At 45.1% G+C, this 18,254-nt stretch overlaps 1 protein-coding gene across 7 annotated transcripts in view; it reads right to left on the bottom strand.

Annotated features, from left to right (window-relative positions):
• Window positions 1-18,254, bottom strand: part of MINK1 (misshapen like kinase 1) — a 249,643-nt gene that overhangs the window by 93,368 nt on the left and 138,021 nt on the right. For all 7 annotated transcript variants that reach the window (XM_082253310.1, XM_082253312.1, XM_082253313.1 and 4 more), the window contains exon 9: window positions 13,429-13,507. In XM_082253310.1, the coding sequence (XP_082109436.1) occupies window positions 13,429-13,507 (79 nt within the window). The remainder of the gene's footprint in view (window positions 1-13,428; window positions 13,508-18,254) is intronic.

Below are 18,254 nucleotides of genomic sequence, written 5' to 3'. Positions count from 1 at the left end.
CTGTAATTTTGTCCAGGTCATTCTGTAGGATATCTGCTTCATGCTGTGCAGTTATTGCTCTGGCCAATTTTGTGTCATCTGCAAAAACTGATATCGAACTACTGATCCCGACCTCAATGTTGTTTATGAATAAATTGAACAAGGTTGGTCCCAGGACTGAGCCCTGGGGCACCCCGCTTACTACCTCAGGGTTCTCTTCTATTATCGACCACTGGGAGTGCAGGCATGGACAGAGCTTGTCCCAGCTCCGTAGATACCAATGCAAAGAGAGAAGAGTCCCATAAGCCGCACATCACAACAAAACCCTGTGTGTGGAAAGTAAAAACAACCTCAGGCTGGGCTCCATGCAGGTCACAGACCTCAACAGCTGAGGCTGTTTTCACTGTCCACACATAGGGTTTTGTTGTGGTGTGCGGCTTATCAGACTCTTCTCTCTTTGCATCAGGGTCATTCTTCATTCTTCCACCTCATTATCAGTAGGTCCACTGGTAGGGTCCTCAAAAGGGTTTGAAGACTCTAAAGGCAGCATGAAAAGGGGGGGGGGGCAACAAGACCGATCATGGTGGATGTGGACTACCACTTATCACTACCTGAGTTTTACATGATGAAAAATTTAGGCAAGTTAAAGGGTAACCACTTTTGTAGAAAAAAAATTAGCAAAAGAAATAATATAGTGTATACAATTGCTACACCAGTCATATTGTAATTGTAGATTAAAAAATTACCTTTCCTTTTTAAACTGCAGCGCTGTAATTCTCTGTAAAATGCAATATGGTTACCTGGAGGCGTTCTGTACACAGATGGAGTACATTATGCCTCCAAAGGATGTAATTCCTGCTTGTTCCAATTTTAGTATATGTCTTGCCGAAGCGAGGACGTAATTTCCTGCTTGTATGATTGGCTCACTGACTTTCCCAGAAGTCTGCACTAAGATACAAATTCAATTTTGAGCATCCCCTGCAACAAAAATGTCACTTTTGGTGAGTTACTCCCAAAAGAAATCATGTCTAAAAAGGGATGCAGACCCTGCAAGCAACAGCTGATTGAGAATTACAAAACCAATCCCATACAGATTTACTCAGCACATAGACACAGACAAACCACTATTTCTCCAGAATGATAAAAGGTAGGAATCTGCAACAATGTTTTTTTACAATCCTTGCAATGTACATAGATCACCCAGAGGGTAATGTTTTGATTTTCCCCCCAAAAAAAGTGGAGTTACTCATTAAAGTTACTATAATTTTTAAAGGAGTGTAAGTGGAGTGGATAGGCTTCCAATTTTCCCAGCAGATGGGCTTTAAGGTATACTAGCCCAGCCCTCAAATTTCCCACTTGCCTGGTTGCATTTTGCGAGTGGAAAATGATTGAGGGCGAGTGTGGGGCTGCCTCAGGAGCTGTTCTCCCAGCAAATGCCCAGGGGAAGAGAGGGATATGGGGGGCAAGGTAGGGGTCTGGTGGGGCAACTGGTGGCGAGTAACCCTTAAGGCCTGGCTAGTAGCTCAGGACTTGAAATTTTGAGCCCTGTACTAGCCCCTTCAGACAGTATATTCTCGTCTTAGAAGTAAATACATCATTATTGTTTTGGACATCTTTTAGAAAACTGACAAAAGAAACACCTGCTGAATAAATAGACCAATAGCCTGAAAATAGGTAAAATAGTTTTGGAGCTCAGTTTGCTCAAGAAGTTTTCCTTTTTTCTTTAGACAGCTGAAAAATATCTCGTGTGTGCAGTGGTTGTGCTTTACTATTCCGCTGATCCTACTAACTGAAAACAACAGACTATGTTTATCTCAGTAGATATTTAAGCAAAGCTGCTGACTACTTGATGCACAGATGGCCACTTGAGGGAGATTCTAAATATCTGTCAAACGATTAATTGGAAAAAAAAAAACAATAACAGCCCCCAATTCCAAAAAAGTTAGGACACTGTAAAATCTACATAAAAAACAGAATGCAATGATTTGTAAATTTCATAAACCCATATTCTATTCACAATAGAAAATATATAGAAGAAAGCGGCTGAGACTGTAGCCCCAGCACAGGGAAGCCTATCTACTCCTTAACTAGGCAGAAGACAAACTGAGCTGGGATGGCTATTGCAGGGGGGGGGGGGGACCAGTGGGACAGCCCCCATGGGTGGGTCTATGCAAATGCTTTGTTTCTAACAAGTCTTATGCCTAGCTACTCCTGTGGAGATTAAGTCAATACCCCATTGGTGAAGACTGTATGAGTGGGCGGCGACTGTCGGAGGACGTAAGAGAAATATCAAACGTTTAAACTGAGAAAATGTACATTTAAAAAAAAAAAAAAAAAATAGGAATTTTAAAATTGATGGCAGCAACACGTTTCAAAAAAGTTGGGACAGGGCAACAAAAAGCTGGCAAAGAAAGCGGTACTAACAAGGAAGGAAATGAAAGAACCTTTTGCCACTAAAGGCGCTTTTCCACTGCATGGAACCGAACGGTACGGCTCTCAAAAACAGTACCACCTCGATTGTGGTTCCAAGAGGTACCATACCCGGTACCATATCCCACAATCCTTTGCATGCAGTCACTACTAGCCACTGATTGGTCAGAGAATCCCACCCACCCCGTTGTTATCCCACCCACTTAACTTTAGTACTACTTTAGTGGAAAAGCAAACCGTACCGTACCGAACCGTTCCAACACCGTACCATTCGGTACCATGCAGTGGAAAAGCAAACCGGGCCAAGCAGGGCCGAGCCGGTACTTGCAGTGGAAAAGTGCCATAATTAGGTTAATTGGCAACAGGTTAGTAACATGATTGGGTATAAAAAGAGCATCTTAGAGAGTCAGTGTCTCTCAGAAGTAAAGATGGCCTGAGGTTCACCAATCTGTGAAAAGCTTTGTCTAAAAATTGTCAAACAATTTCAGAATAATGTTCCTCAATGTAAAACTGCAAAGACTTTAAATATATAATCTTCTACATCATCTACAGTACATACTATCAACAAAAGATTCTGGGAATCTAGAGAAATTTCTATGCAGAAGGGACAAGGCCAAAATGCAATATTGGATGCCTGGGATTCTTGGGCAATCAGGCGGCAAGGCATTAAAAAAACAGGCATGATTCTGTGAAGGACATCACTGCATCGGCTTAGGAATATTTCCAAAAATCACTGTGAGCACAGTTCGCCATGCCTTTAAAAAATGCAAGGTTAAAGCTCTATCATGAAGAGAAGAAGCCAAATCTGAATATGATCCAGAAACTCCACCATCTTCACTGGGCCAAAGCAAATTTAAAATGGTCTGCTGCAAAGTGGAAAACTTCTGTGGTCAGAAAATTCGAAGTTTGACATGCTTTCTAGCAGCCATGGGCACCGCCTCCTCTGGACTAAAGAGGAGAGGGACCTTCTGGCTTGTTATCTACCATGGGCGCTGCATCCTCTGGATTAAAGAGGAGAGGGACCTTCCGACTTGTTATCAGCGCTCAGTTCTAAAGCCGACATCTCTGATGGTATGGTATTGTACATCTGGAAAGGTCATCAATGCTGAAAGATATTTCCAGGTTTTAAAGCAGCATATGCTTCCATCCAGACGACGGATTTTTTTAGCAGAACAATGCTAAACCGCGTACTGCATCTATGACAACAGCATGGCTCATGGCTTCATTGTAGAAGAGTCCGGATGCTTAATTGACCTGCTTGCAGTCCAGACCTTTCACACACTGAAAATAGTTGGCACATCTTGAAAATAAAAATACGACAAATAAGACCCAAGATTGTTGAGCAGTTAGAATCCTATATCAGGCAAGAATGGGACAACATTCCTCTTATAAAACTCCAGCTACTGGTCTCCTCACTTCCCAGATGTTTAGAGTGTTGGTAAAAGAAGAGGAGATGCTACACCGTGCTAAACTTTGCCCTCTTCCAACTTTTTTGAGATGTGTTGCTGCTATTATTAATTTCAAAATTACATTTTTTTTTCATATATATTTTCTCAGTTTAACCACTTACCCATTGGGCACTTCTACCCCCTTCCTAACTAGGCCAATTTTCAGCTTTCAGTGCACTCACATTTTGAATGACAATTACTCAAGCACTGTACCCACATGACATTTCTATCCTTTTTTCACACAAATAGAGCTTTCTTTTGGTGGTATTTAATCACCACTGGGTTTTTTTTTTTTTTTTTTTTTTTGCGCTATAATTTAAAAAAAAGACTGAAAATTTTGTAAAAAAAAATTCTTAGTTTGTTATAAAATTTAGGAAATTAGTAATTTTTCTTCATACATTTTGGACAAAAGTTATACTGCTACATATCTTTGGTAGAAATAACCAAAATCAGTGTATATTATTTGGTTTTTGGGAAGGAGTCCACAAGCTATGGTGCAAATCAATGAAAATTGATCACACCTTATGTACTGACTGCCTATCTCAATTCTTTAGACACTAACAAGCCAGGAAAATACAAATATCCCCCAAATTACCCCTTTTTGGAAAGTAGACATTCCAAAATATTTAGTGAGAGGCATGGTGAATTTTTTCAAGTTGTAATTTTTTTTCCCCACAATTCTCTGCAAAAATTTGATTTTTTGACTTACCGTAAAATCCATTTCTCTGATGTTCATTGACGAACACAGCTCCTGATCTTCTTAACTATTGGGTTATACTGCCGCCTACAGTAGTAGGACACTAGGCAGAAAAAAAGTCTGGCTATGCCTATGGGCAGTCCCAGGGGGTATACTCCCTCTCTCTGCTATAAGTACTCCATTTTGTTACAAGCAGTGTCAGAAGAATTACAACTCCACAGAGGGGTGGGTGCTGTGTATGTCAATGATCATCAGAGAAATGGATTTTACGGTAAGTCAAAAATCCCACTCTTTCATTCATTGACGGACACAGCTCCTGATATTCAATTACCATTGGGATGTCCCAAAGCAGTTTTTAACATGAGGGGTGGGAACAGCGAAAAAGAAATTCCCAAGGCTAAACTATAGCCAACCAGGTAAACAGGGGCTCAAAACAACTGGAGCTCGCCTGAAAAAAACATTTCACCTCAAAGAGGACCAGATCCTCTAAACAGTTCCCTGCAAAACCCTTGCGGCCAAGGTAAGCCTCCGCAGATGCCAACACATCCACTTTATAGAACTTTGTGAAAGTGTGCACCGACGACCAGGAGGCCACCTTGCTAACCTGTGTAACTGACGCCTGATGATGGAAAGTCCAGGAGGCACTGAGCACCAGAAAAGAATACACCTTGACAGGGAAAGGAGGAACCTGACCCTGGATGGAATAGACCTGAACCACCGTCTGTTTGTTCCATCTGGAAACGGTCGCACAGGAAACGGACAACCCTTTCCAAGGCCCTTCCTTGGGTAGAAATAGTGAGTCTGACTTCCTAGAAGACTCTGTAGCTGCCAGGTACACCCTAATTGCCCAGGCCACATCCAAGGCATGCAAAGCAATTTCCTTTGGATGTGTTGGCCTGAGACACAGGGAAGGAAACACAATGTCTTCATTCAAATGAAAATCAGAGACAACCTGAGGAAGGAACGACGGACAGGGGCGAAGAATCACCTAATCACTGTGAACCACCAGTAAGGTGGACAGGATAGCGCCACCAATTCCGACACAGAGGTGAAAGCCACCCAAAAAGGCCACCTTTTGCGACAGCGTAAGCAGGGAATTCTCCTGAAGATTCTCAAAAAAGGCTTCTGGAGGACAGAGTACGAAATCGAGACCCCAAGGCGGCAACAGAGACCACACTAGACTAGAGGGGTCAAGTGCTTAACTCCCTGAAGAAATGTACCCACCAGGGAGTATGTGGCCAAGGACCTGTTGAAACAAGACGTTAAACTCCTTAGAGGGGTGGTGCTGTGTCTGTCAATCAACTCAGAGAAAAGGATTTTACGGCGAGTACAAAAAATCATATTTTCTCTTCTTTTCATTGACAGGCACAGCTCCATATTCACCACAAGGATGTCGCAAAGCAGTGCCGAACATGAGGGGGAATAACAAACCCAAGGCTATACACAAGCCAATCCAGGTAATAGTAGCTTAACTAGAACATTAGGAGCCCAACCTGAAATACACCCTCAAGAGGGAAAAACAGACCTATCGCAGCCTGCAAAAACTTTGCGACCAAAGGAGGCAACCGCAGATGCCAAAACATGCATTTTGTAAAACTTCGAAAAAGTACGCACCGACGACCAAGAGGCCGCCATGCACACCTGCGCCACTGACACCTGATGACAAAAAGGTCCAAGAAGCACTAAGTGCCTGAGTAGAATGTGCCATCACAGGGAAAGGGGGAAAACCGACCCATAAGCGAATAGGCCTGGTTCACCGTCTGTCTGACCCATCTGGAAAAGATAGTAGAGGAAGCAAGAATCCGCAGGAATCCCCATCCGTAAATCACAGAGTGAGTCTGACCCCCGAAGGGACTCAGTGACTGCCAAACAGCTTGAACATCAGAGTATAAAAGGCAAATACCCTGAGATAAGCCAGCCTGGGACACAAGGACGGCAGCACAATGTCCTCATTCAAATAGAAATCGGAGACAACACTTGGGCGAAACGACGGCCGTGGTCACAGCGCCACATTATCCCTGTGAACCACCAGATGAGAGAGGTTAAGACAAAGCCACCAACTCAGACACCCTGCGAGCAGAAGTAATAGCCACCAAAAAAGCCACCTTTTGTGGCAGTGTAAGGAAAGGGATCTCCTATATGTTTTCAAAGGGAGATTATGAAAAACCAACAGAACCAGGTTCAAATCCCATGGTGACAGAGGAGAACTTAAAGGCGAAGTAAAATGATGAACCCCCTGATGGTATGTACAGCCCAATGAATGGGAAGCCAAAAGGTCTTTGAAAAAAGACTGCCGAGGCAGACACTTGGCCTTTCAAGGTGCTCAAGGCCAGTTCCTGATTCAACCCTGTTGAAGAAAGGCCAGAATCTAAACCACCGAAAAGGAACGAGGATGGACTCTGCGAACCGCACACCAGGAAATCTACGCCTTCCACATACGATGATAAAGCTTTCGAGATGTAGATTTCCTCGCCTTCAACATGGTTAGAGTCACCAAGCCAGACAAGCCCTGTCCTTTGGTTCTCAACAGCCAGGCCATCAAAGCAAGCGACTGTAAAACAGAATGGAAGATATGCCCTTGAGACAACAGATCGTCCCTGGGAGCAAGCCTCCAGGGGCATTGACAACCAGTCACACCAGGACGGAGTGCCAAGACCGGTAAGGCCAGTCCAGAGCCACCAAAATGACTGGAATCCCTTTGTCCTCGATTCTGCGTAGAAGTCATGGAAGAAGCTGGAGCAAAGAAAGGCATAAATCAGATGGTACCGGCTTCATGGAGCCACTAGAGCATCCATGGTGTTTGCCAGAGGATCTGGTGACCTGGCCATGAACCACTGCACCTTTCTGTGGAGTCTGGGTGCCAACAGAGCCACCTGGGGGGTGCCCCATCGCAGACATATCTGATGAAACACGTCTGGATGAAGAGACCATTCCCCCTGGTCCAACGCCTGACGACTGAGGTAATCAGTCTGCCAAATTTCCACGCCAGAAAAGTGAATGGCGGAGAGGACAAGAACGATCTGCCCACCGGAGAATGCCGGACATCTCAAGGGCTGCTAACACACTCCATGTGCCACCCTGGTGAGTCACAAAGCCAAGGCCGTGGCATTGTCTGACTGAATCTGCACTGGGAGCCCCCAGAGGACAAGAAAGGGAATTCCATCTTGGAAACGGATACAATCACCTCATGGACCCACTGGTCACTGACCCAGAGAGGTCCACAGCCCCAGAACCAGGAAAGACATCCCCCAACCCCAGTCATGATTGGGGTCAAACTGTAATGCTGAACGGGTCTGGTCAGCAGGTCTGGAGAAGCTTGCTCTCCGATTGCCAAAGCAAGGCCACTAGAAACCTCTCAAAGAGGCCTTGGAACTATTTTCTGAAATCCCCGAGGGACGAAAAAACTTCTTGTGGGCTGAAATCACCTAGGGTAGCCCCAAACAGGCGTTCACCCTAAAAAAGGCAATTTAGTCAGATCCTTCTTGGAGGTGTGATCCGCAGACCAACACTTCAGCCACAAAATATGCCTATGCACCACTGCTGAGAAGGATAGCTTAGAGACTCACAGGAACTGGATCTAAAGATGCATCGCAGACAAACTGCAGACCCTGGACCAACGGGTCTGCCAGTTTGCCATAGGCGGGGGGAAACCGGTCGCCCCCCATGGACAGACGCAAAAGTGTCGCCCACCCCGACTGTGTCTGAGAAACCCGAACTGAGTCCAAAACATGCCCCAATAAGGCACCAGCCATAGTAAAGATGTAAAGGGCCTTAACAGATTCTGCCCACCTGCCAGCGGGAGTCCTAAAAGCCGGGATTCTACCACTGGGAAACATGGTTGCCGGGGGACCCGCGACCAGCCAGGGAGTGGAGGGGAGACAGATATTCTGGGGTACAATGGTGGTATTAGCTGCCACAACTGGGGCTGCTCCAGACAAGATCCAGCCAGCAGGCGGCAAAGCCGCGGGGTAAGTTTTTGGCCTGCCCGACCGCGTGGTACTTGGACCCGCGGATACCGAGCCACCTGCCCCCCAGGCCAACAAGCTGTCCCAAGGGGACCCAAAAAGGCCACCCACCCCATAGAAGGCCCACAGAGGGCCACAGGGGAACAGTGCGCCCGCAGGCACCAAGGCCAGGGGCACCCACAGCCTGGGCACCAGCCACCGCCAACCACCCCCCCCCCCCCCCACCATGAGGTGGGGGAGAAGAGAACCCTGGAGGGACCAACCACCCCAGGAAGTACCTGCGCCCCACACTGAAAACCAGGAAAGGAGAGGATGGGGCCCTTACCTGATCCATAAAAGCGTGTGGGTAACACTCCCAAGACAGAAACCTCCTCGCCACCGAAGTGGGGTAGCTGTCGGGCAGAAGGAACGCTGTGACTCAGGCCGAGACCTGGAAGTATGCGACCATGCAAGACATTTAACTCGCGGGCCAGCCCCCGTCCAGTGAGGCTATGTCGCGGCCAACCGTGCGCGGAGCTACGGTCTGCACGCACTCCCTGGCCAGGCTGAGGGGACCACTGGTACTGCAATAGTCCAGCCCGTTGCTCAGCCCGGCAGTTGCTAAAAGATCTCCAAAGGAAAAAAAACGGGATCCAAAAACAAACAGCAAAAAAATAGACAAAAAAAAAAAGCCAGGACCTAGGGTCCGCAGGAAGAGTGAACTGGGCAAACAAAAACTGAGTATCTCTAAGTAGACCACTAATTTAAGAACAATTTTCCTCCAACTGACCCCCAATGTAAACAGCATTTTCCCTCCCATTGATCCCAATATAAGGAGTACTCCTCCTAAAATGGACATCAATGTAAGGAGCATTCTTCCTCCAACTGACACCAATGAAAAACATGTTCTTTCCACGATCTCACTTGTGTGAATTATAAAAATATGTTTTTTTTTCCACTCAGCCCGTTGGCTGAATTGAAGAAAAAAATAAAATAAAACTAACAGTGTATGGCCAAACTTAGGTGTACCTTGCTGATCTTATCTCACTGACAGACTATCAGACAAGGTGTGTCTAAATGGAAAGGCAGAAGCACTAGTCATTAAAATGTAAGGAAGGGCTAAACAAAAAAAAATAAAAAAACATAAGCCGTACAACTCTGCAATACATTTCCCAGAAATGCACTCAGCTCTTAAAGCTAATGTTTTATCTGCTTATATTTTCCCCAACCTTATTCCTCCCTCCCCTCTCATCAACATGCTAGTTAAATAAAACATTATCTTCCTACATAACTTGTTTTAGACCCAGTGAGGTCACCACTGGGTCCTTGTGCTTTTCTATGTAATGCAGGCGATGTCTGGTGGGTGGAGCTAGAAGGATACTTTAGTTTAGGAAAACATCACAACCCTCTGACCCAGTGATGCAAGCAGTGGGCTGGCTCTTGGAATGAGTTATGCAAACATCATAATGCCTTGACGGGTGGATGAAACTTGCATGCAGACCACACAAAATAATACCAACATTTGATGAGGAGCTTCCATGATTGGAAGAACTAAAATTCATTAAATGAAAGGGGTGGGCCAGGAATAGTCAGGCTGGGGAGGAAAGAACAAGATCAGGGGTGTCATATTCATTGCGGGCCGCATTAGCATTACGGTCGCCCTCAGAGGGCTGGTTCTATCTGTAGCCCACCACTATCAGAAGTCCCCACCCTCCCTTACATCACAGTGCATCCCCTTTACCATGTGCTGCTGCAGGGAAGAAGCTGGAGGCAGAGCTGGGAAGCAGAAACTGCAGGGTCTGGAGGAGGGCTGGAGTCACCTACTGGAGTCTGCTGAATGCTGAGACCAATTGAGGAGGAGAGGAGGGGCTCCACAGAGAGGTGCAGGATCTGTAGGAGGAGTTGTATCCTCCTCTCTGCTGCCAACTGCTAAGTTGGGGGGGGGGGGTACTCTCTGCAGCTGCAGGGGGAAGAACGGGATCTGGCAGAGGAGCTCTGTCCTCTCTGATACTGATACCATCTGCTGAGACAAGGTGGGGGCAAAGATGAGGATGATGCAGCAGCTGCAGGAGAGGTGCAAGGGCCACATGAAATGGCCTGGAGGGCCGGATTCGGCCAGCGGGCCTTGTGTTTGACACCTGTGACCTAGATGGTGCTGAATGTTTTACAGCAAGAAAATGAGGCGGACTCTATGTCACTTGCTGCAGTTTCTAACGCACGCTATGAGAAGTTCAGAGTGTGCAGTGAAATCAGAACAAGCTATTTCAGGCCAGGAAAGGAGCCTGTACAACTGTGCAAGACCGAGTAGTCAAGTGTCGTGGGCTGATAATCAGAATTTTGTGGACTGAGTGGAATCAGCCCAGCCGCCATTTTTTAATAACAGATTTGCTGTATTCACAAGATAGGAACTAGAAGGGCTGATTAGACTAATTCTGCACAGGTTAGCTCTGAATTTGTAACAAAACAACAGATATTATTCTGCACTTATTGAGATGGATAAATAAACAAAAGGAAGCAAATAAGAGTAGTTAACAGGATTTACATAGACTTTAACTACCTGCCAAATGCTCACAGTAAATATAATGTGAGCGGGCGGCAGGTACAGGCACAATCACATACATGCCTTCTTTCGGGTTTGGGGCCCACATGCTTGTGCCCCTGTCGACCCGTGCTGTGATTGGACAGCAGTTTGGCAGCAGATTTCAACCAATGATTTCGGCTGAAATCAGCTGTTTGGTTGTGTCCCATCACACACAGAGTTCACAAAGTGTTTACAAACACACAGAACCCTGTGTACAGGGAACAAAAATCTGGCTGCTTCTTCTCCCTGAAAAGCAGCCAGATCTGTGAGTAAAAGTATCACACATTATACATTGTTAGGCACAGTTAGCCCCTTGATTGCCCTAGATGTTAGTCCCTTCCCAGTCCAGTGTCATTAGTATAGTGTCAGTGTACAGTATTATCACTGACCACTGTGTTAGGCTCCGTTCACATGTCAGCGTATCGATCGCGGGCAAAATCACTGCGATTCTGCCCGCGATCCGGAAATCATTGCAAATCGCGGGACGCCTGTGCGTTGCCCGTGATTTGCAATAGCACCCCAAATGCTGTGCGATTTTTCCGTGATTTGCGCCTGCCAAATCGCCGAAACATCTAGCAAAAAAAATCGCGGGATGCATGACGCCCAAAAAAGGTACAAGAGCTTCTTTGGGGCGTCATGCGTCCCACTATTTTTTTTTACCGCGATTCGGCAGGCGCAAATCGTGGCAACATCGCACAGCGTTTGGGGTGCTATTGCAAATCACGAGCAACGCACAGGCGTCCCGCGATTTGCAATGATTTCCGGATTGCGGGCAGAATCGCTGTGATTCTGCCCGCGATCGCTACGCTGACATGTGAATGAAGCCTTAGTGTCACTAGCGACGTCAGTGCCAGATTGCCCACCACCCTATGACAGTGCCACCATAAGTCGCTGATCACCGCCATTACAGTATAGTGTCTATAGCATAAATTCCAGTATATATATACATCATAGTTTATTTTATTTTTTTTACCAAAGACCTGTGGAATACATTTTGGCATAAATTATTGAAGAAATTAGATTTTGGTTTTTTTATTGGATGTGCTTTAAAACAGAAAATAGAAAATAGTTTGTTTTTTCAAAATGTTAGGTCTTTTTCTTTTTTTCTCCAGTGGTGATCAAATACCACCAAAAGAAAGCACTATTTGTGTGGGAAAAAAAATATACATTTCTTTTGGGTACAGTGTTGCATGACCACGCAATTCCCAGTTGAAGTAAAGCATTGCAAATGGCAAAAAAAAGCCCTGGTCAAGAAGAGGTAAAACCTTCCGGAGGTCAAGTGGTTAACTTTTGTTGAGAAAAAAAAAAAAAAAAACTTTCCCCTCTGGGTGATCTCTGTACATTACAAGGATTTTAACAAACTTTGTTGCAGATTCCTACCTTTTGGTATTCTGAAGAAATCATTGTTTGTTTCTCTGTGCTAAGTCAGTCAAATGGGAGTGGTTTCATAATTATTTATCAGCTGTGCAGCTGCAGAGCTCTAATGAGGAACGCTGCAGGGTCTGCATCCCTATAGACGTGTTCCTATTGAGACTATCTCACCAAAAATGACATTTTTGTTGCAGGGGATGCCAGAACTCTGACTTGTATCTTAGGCAGAATTCTGGGGAAATTGGTGAGCCAATCACACAAGCAGGAAATGATGTTTCTGGGGGTGTGGTCAGTATACATTCTGTGTACAGAACAGCTCCAGGCGGCCATATTGTATTGCATTTGCAGAAAATTACAACAGCTGCAGATTGAAAAGGAAAGGTCATTTTTTAAAAACATTCAATTACAATATGATTTGTGTCTCAATTGTATACGCTATATTGTTTTTTTCTTTATTTACTATTTTTTTTTTCCCCACGAAAGTGGAGTAAGACCCGGTTCACACTAGCACGACTTGTCAGGCGACTTGGTCGCCTGACAAGTCGCGGTGGGTCGCTCGCCATAGATTAGCACAGGACCCGTTCTAATAGGAGCGACACAAGTCGCTCCGACTTAGAAAAAGGGTCCTGTACTACTTTGGGGCGACCTGGAGGCGACCTGCATTGACTTCAATGATATGAAGTCCGTGCATGTCGCGCCGAGGTCGCGGTGCACAGTGTGCACCGCGACTTCACAGGTCGCCCCAGCAAGTAGCGTCGCCCCTGTGTGAACGGGGTCTTACCCTTTAAATCCCAACAATGCTTATCTAGGCAGCCCTAGCTTTAGGTTTGGTTTAATTGTTACTCAAAATAATAACACCAATTGGTAATGCAGTCCTGACTAGTTTCTACAATTAAATGACCGATCCAATGATAACCCCTCAATGTGGCTGGGACTAGTAGGTTTTTCTTGTGATCATCGTGGAAGGCACAGACTTACCATTTCTTAGATTTCAGTTTTGGAGGTGGATTTCTGGGGATGAGGAACAAGGCCCGCATCGGGTGCATGTCACACAGAGCTAGAAGAAGAGAAAGCAAAAAAATAAAATATAAAAGCTGCCCAAACTATACGCACTATATAAATTCCTTATTATAATAATAAAGTATGGATTGCATATAGTCTAACAAGTTTTCCTGTCTCTCCCCAGTGTGCTGAAGAGGAAAATGAAATGCATTTATAAATCACTGATGCAGTATACATGGGTAAAAGGTATATACTGCTCCATGAGCATCTGGTTCTATTAGGGCAGGGCTAACCTCCTGGTACACTTGCCTTTCTAATAAAACCGGGTCTTTTTCGCCTTTTCTCTGGAATTGGGTTTGCACTGCTCTCTATATCATTACTGTACGCTGAGTGCAGGGCACTGTGGTAACACCCCCCCTCAGGGGGCAGGTTCATGACACCTTGCACTCACAGTATGCCCTCAGTCTACACTGGGAATTATTCAACTTAGAAGACTGGCAGTGAAAAAAATGATTGCAGGGGGCAGATCCAGAATGGTGGCTAATATTGCAACCAGAGCTGCCTTTCTTTTACCTACTGCTGGGAGATCACTAAAATAATTCTGAAGCCAAGACTATATATAACCCTAGGCTGATACGGCTTTGCCGATAAGGGCAGAAATCATGGGAATAAAAGGAAGACCAGATATATTCTATTACCAAAAGTATTGGGGGGGGGCTACCTTTAGACGTGCATGAACTTTAATGACATCCCAGTCTTTTCTGTAGGGTTCAATATGGAGTTGACCCACCCTTTGCTGCTATAACAGCTTCAACTCTTCTGGGAAGGCTGTCCACAAGGTTTAGGAGTGTGTCTATGGGAATGTTTGACCATTCTTCAAGAAGAGCATTTCTGAGGTCAGGCACTGATGTTTTTGGATGAGAAGGCCTGGCTCGCAATTCATCCCAAAGGTGTTCCATCGGGTTGAGGTCAGGACTCTGTGCAGGCCAGTTAAGTTCCTCCACCCCAAACGCACTCATCCATGTCTTTATGGACCTCGCTTTGTGCACTGGTCCAAATCATTTGGTGGAGGGGGGATTATGGTGTGGGGTTGTTTTTCAGGGGTTGGCCCCTTAGTTCCAGTGAAGGGAACTCTTAAGGTGTCAGCATACCAAGACATTTTTGGACAATTTCATGCTCCCAACTTTGTGGGAACAGTTTGGGGATGGCCCCTTCCTGTTCCAAAATGACTGCGCACCAGTGCACAAAGCAAGGTCCATAAAGACATGGATGAGCAAGTTTGGGATGGAGGAACTTGACTTTTTTTGTTAAAAAACAGAATTTTTGTAAAATCTTACCTGTAAAATTCCTTTCTCTGAGTCCTCCGACAGTCGCCGCCGCCTCTAAGTCATCACTATACCTAGCTACTTCGGCGGAGCGGCAGTCAATACCCAATAGGGATGACTTCGAGGAGGCGGCGACTGTCGGAGTACGTAAGAGAAATAACAAACATGTCACACTTACCTGCTCTGTATAATAGTTTTGCACAGAGCAGCCCAGATCCTACTCTTCTCAGGTCCCTCGTCGGTGCTCCTAGCTCCTCCCTCCTATTAAATGCCCCCACAGCAAGCAGCTTGCTATGGGGGCACCCGAGCTGAGCCGCAGCTCCATGTATCCATTCAGACACGAAGCCACAGTTCAACCCCACCCCCTCTCTCTCCTCATTGGCTGAAGTTGATAACTCAGCCAATAACGAGGGAAAGTCCCGGACAACTAACGCATTTGTGTATATTGCTGGATCGAAAAGGGGCTCAGGTAAGTATTAGGAGGGCTGAGGGGGGTTGCTGCACACAGGCTGCTTTTTATTTTAATGCAAAGAATGCATTTAGATAAAAACACCTTTTCCCTTACAACCACATTAACCCCTTAGGTTCCACAGTGCGTATAACAAGCATGCTTTACTGCATATACAGACTGAGGATGCCACCTTTACGCTTCACCCATTAGGCAAGAAATAAAGTGTCTGCCACAGATTTACTCCTATCTTCCATTTACACCTTTTGTCCCCTCAATAGCCAGGTTCCCCAGAGGTCAATATTTACAAGATAAAAATCCGGTGGAGAGAGAGCTAACCTGTATCTGAAAATACCGGCACCGTCCGTCCCCTAGTAAATTGAAAATTATTGAGGTATATTCCAGATCTCGAAAGATACTGGAAATTGGGGATTTGGGTGTGCCTAGATAAACAAATAGCTAAAAAGCCATACATTCTATTAAGTTAACAAAATTAAAATAAATCAACGTTACACATTAAAATTCCTGCGTGTATTAACTGTAATTATGCGATACAAATCATTTAAGATTTGGATGGTACCAACAGGGAAAGGGTACGGATCAACGCATTTCACCCACTCTGAGAGCTTCTTCAGGATCCCATTTTCCAAAAATATATAAAGCCACAATCATCCACAAAAGGACTGTGTACAATGTAAAGTCCCAATGGCATGTCAAATTGGCCATTTAAACTGATAAAAAAAATTAGATTTTTTTTTTAAAACATTTTATTGGGAATGTTTTATAGCAGAAAGTAGAACATATGTTTTTTTTTTTTTTTTTTCAAAATTGTTGCTCTTTTTTGGTTTATAGCGCAAAATCTAAAAACCGCAGAGGTGATCAAATACCACCAAAAGAAAGCTCTATTTGTGGGGGAAAACAAGGACATCGATTGTATTTGGGTACAGCGTCCTATGACCGCGCAATTTTTCGTTAAAATAACAGTGCCGAATTGCAAAAATTGGCCTGGTCATTAAGGGGGTAAAACCTTCCGGAGCTGAAGTGGTTAAACACCACGATCTACCTGAGTATTGTTGCTGACCATGTCCATCCCTTTATGACTACAGTGTCCCCATCTTCTGATGGCTCCTTCCAGCAGGATAATGCACCATGTCACAAAGCTCAAATCATCTCACCACTGGTTTCTTCACCATGACAATGAGGTCACTGTACTCCAATGGCCTCCACACTCACCAGATCAGGTCACTGTACTTCAATGGCCTCCACACTCACCAGATCCGGTCACTGTACTCCAATGGCCTCCTCACTCATCACATCTCATCCAATAGAGCACCTTTGGGATGTGGTGGAATGAGAAATTTGCATAATGGATGTGCAGTCAACAAATCTGCAGCAACTGTGGGATGCTCTCATGTCACTATGGACCAAACTCTGAGAAATGTTTCCAACACCTTGTTGAATGTATGTCACGAAGAACGAAGGCAGTTCTGAAGGCAAAAGGAGGTCCAACTCAGTGCTAGCAAGGTGTACCTAATAAAGTGGCCGGTGAGTGTGCACTGGCTAGGAAGCCATTCAAAAAGAATGCCAACAGGCTTATGACATGCATGAAAATGGAGGTTGTTATGCACACAGCAATGCAGCAGTGTTTCTCAACTCGTCCTCAGGGCACACTAACAGGCCAGATTTTAAGTATTACCTTGGGGAGATGCAGACTAGAATACTGCAATCACTGAGCAGCAAATTATATCACCTGTGATGTATTTCAGTTTTCTTGCAAACCTGGCCTGTTCATGTGGCCTGAGGACCAGAGTTGACAAACACTGGCACACAGAGTGGTGTGGACGGGTCAATCACCAATATGGAACAAGGATTTTGGACTTTTCAAACCTCACAGGCTGTGTATTTGCTCCAGGTCAAAACTAGGATGAAAACTGTGTACCGTTAAGTCTGCAATAGCATCTACCATATTTCAATCCCTTGAAAGAAGCCTATTCATGTCTAATTCGCCTGGCTGGCAAGGTATCATCAGAGGTAAATCATTCTGCAGACCCAAGTACTATTCGGCAGAGACTGAACTGGAAATCATCAAATCATAACTCCAGGCACAGACTCAGCTGGGTGGCATAACATTACATTGACCACAAACGTATACTTAGCCTTTAAATTGGCCGTGTGCTAATATGAGGCTTGCTCCACAACTATGTGTGTTTTTTCCTCCGGTGACTGACTGCTAGCAAGCTTGTGGCCATGCAGGTAGAACAAAAAGAACTATTGATGTTTAGCCCTAAAGCAGGGGAAAGCAGAGATGAGCCTTTGATGCTTCAAAATGTATTAAAGTCTATAGGGAGCTGGCCTGCCTCCATAATGGGGCACTATACATTCACACTGAAATCAATAGGTAACTTACATCTGAAGCCGATGTGCCTGGCTAACAAGGAAGACGAGCTCTCTGTAGTATTCAATGAAGTCTACAAGCAGTACTAACTCCACTAGGCTTTTCCTTCACATAATGGAGACGGCTTTAAACAGCTGTAGTGCTGCTGGACTGACATTCCCCAATGGCAAAGTCAGGCCAGACAGAATTTTACACAGGTGTAATACAAATGTCCTCACGCTGCGATTTACCCAAACATATTATTGTTATTAAAACAGGATTTTTATTGCGCAGAGCGAAAAAAAAAAAAATGGTAAAATCCATTTCTCTGAGTCCACCGACGGACGTGGCTTGCTGCTTAATCGGACGGTTGGGTAATAGCTCCTCCCACCAGGAGTGACCAAGCACTTCAGACAAAGGTTTGACACGCCCAGGGGGCTTACCCTGGGCTATTGCCCTCAGCAAAGCACAGTCAGTTTGGTTGCAAGCTGTGGAGAAGCCCAAAAGAACACTCATAAAAAGACAAAGGGGTGGGAGCCACGTCCGTCGGTGAAATGGATTTTTACGGTAAGTACAAAAAATCCCATTTTCTCTATCGTCCACTGACAGACGTGGCTTGCTGCTTAATCATAGACGGTTGGGACGTCCAAAAGCA

Source organism: Pelophylax lessonae, assembly GCF_965119305.1.
Source record: "Pelophylax lessonae genome assembly, chromosome: 4".
Lineage (NCBI taxonomy): Eukaryota > Metazoa > Chordata > Amphibia > Anura > Ranidae > Pelophylax > Pelophylax lessonae.
The sequence above is the reverse complement of the archived record's forward strand: the minus strand, read 5'-3'. Positions and strand labels throughout refer to the sequence as shown.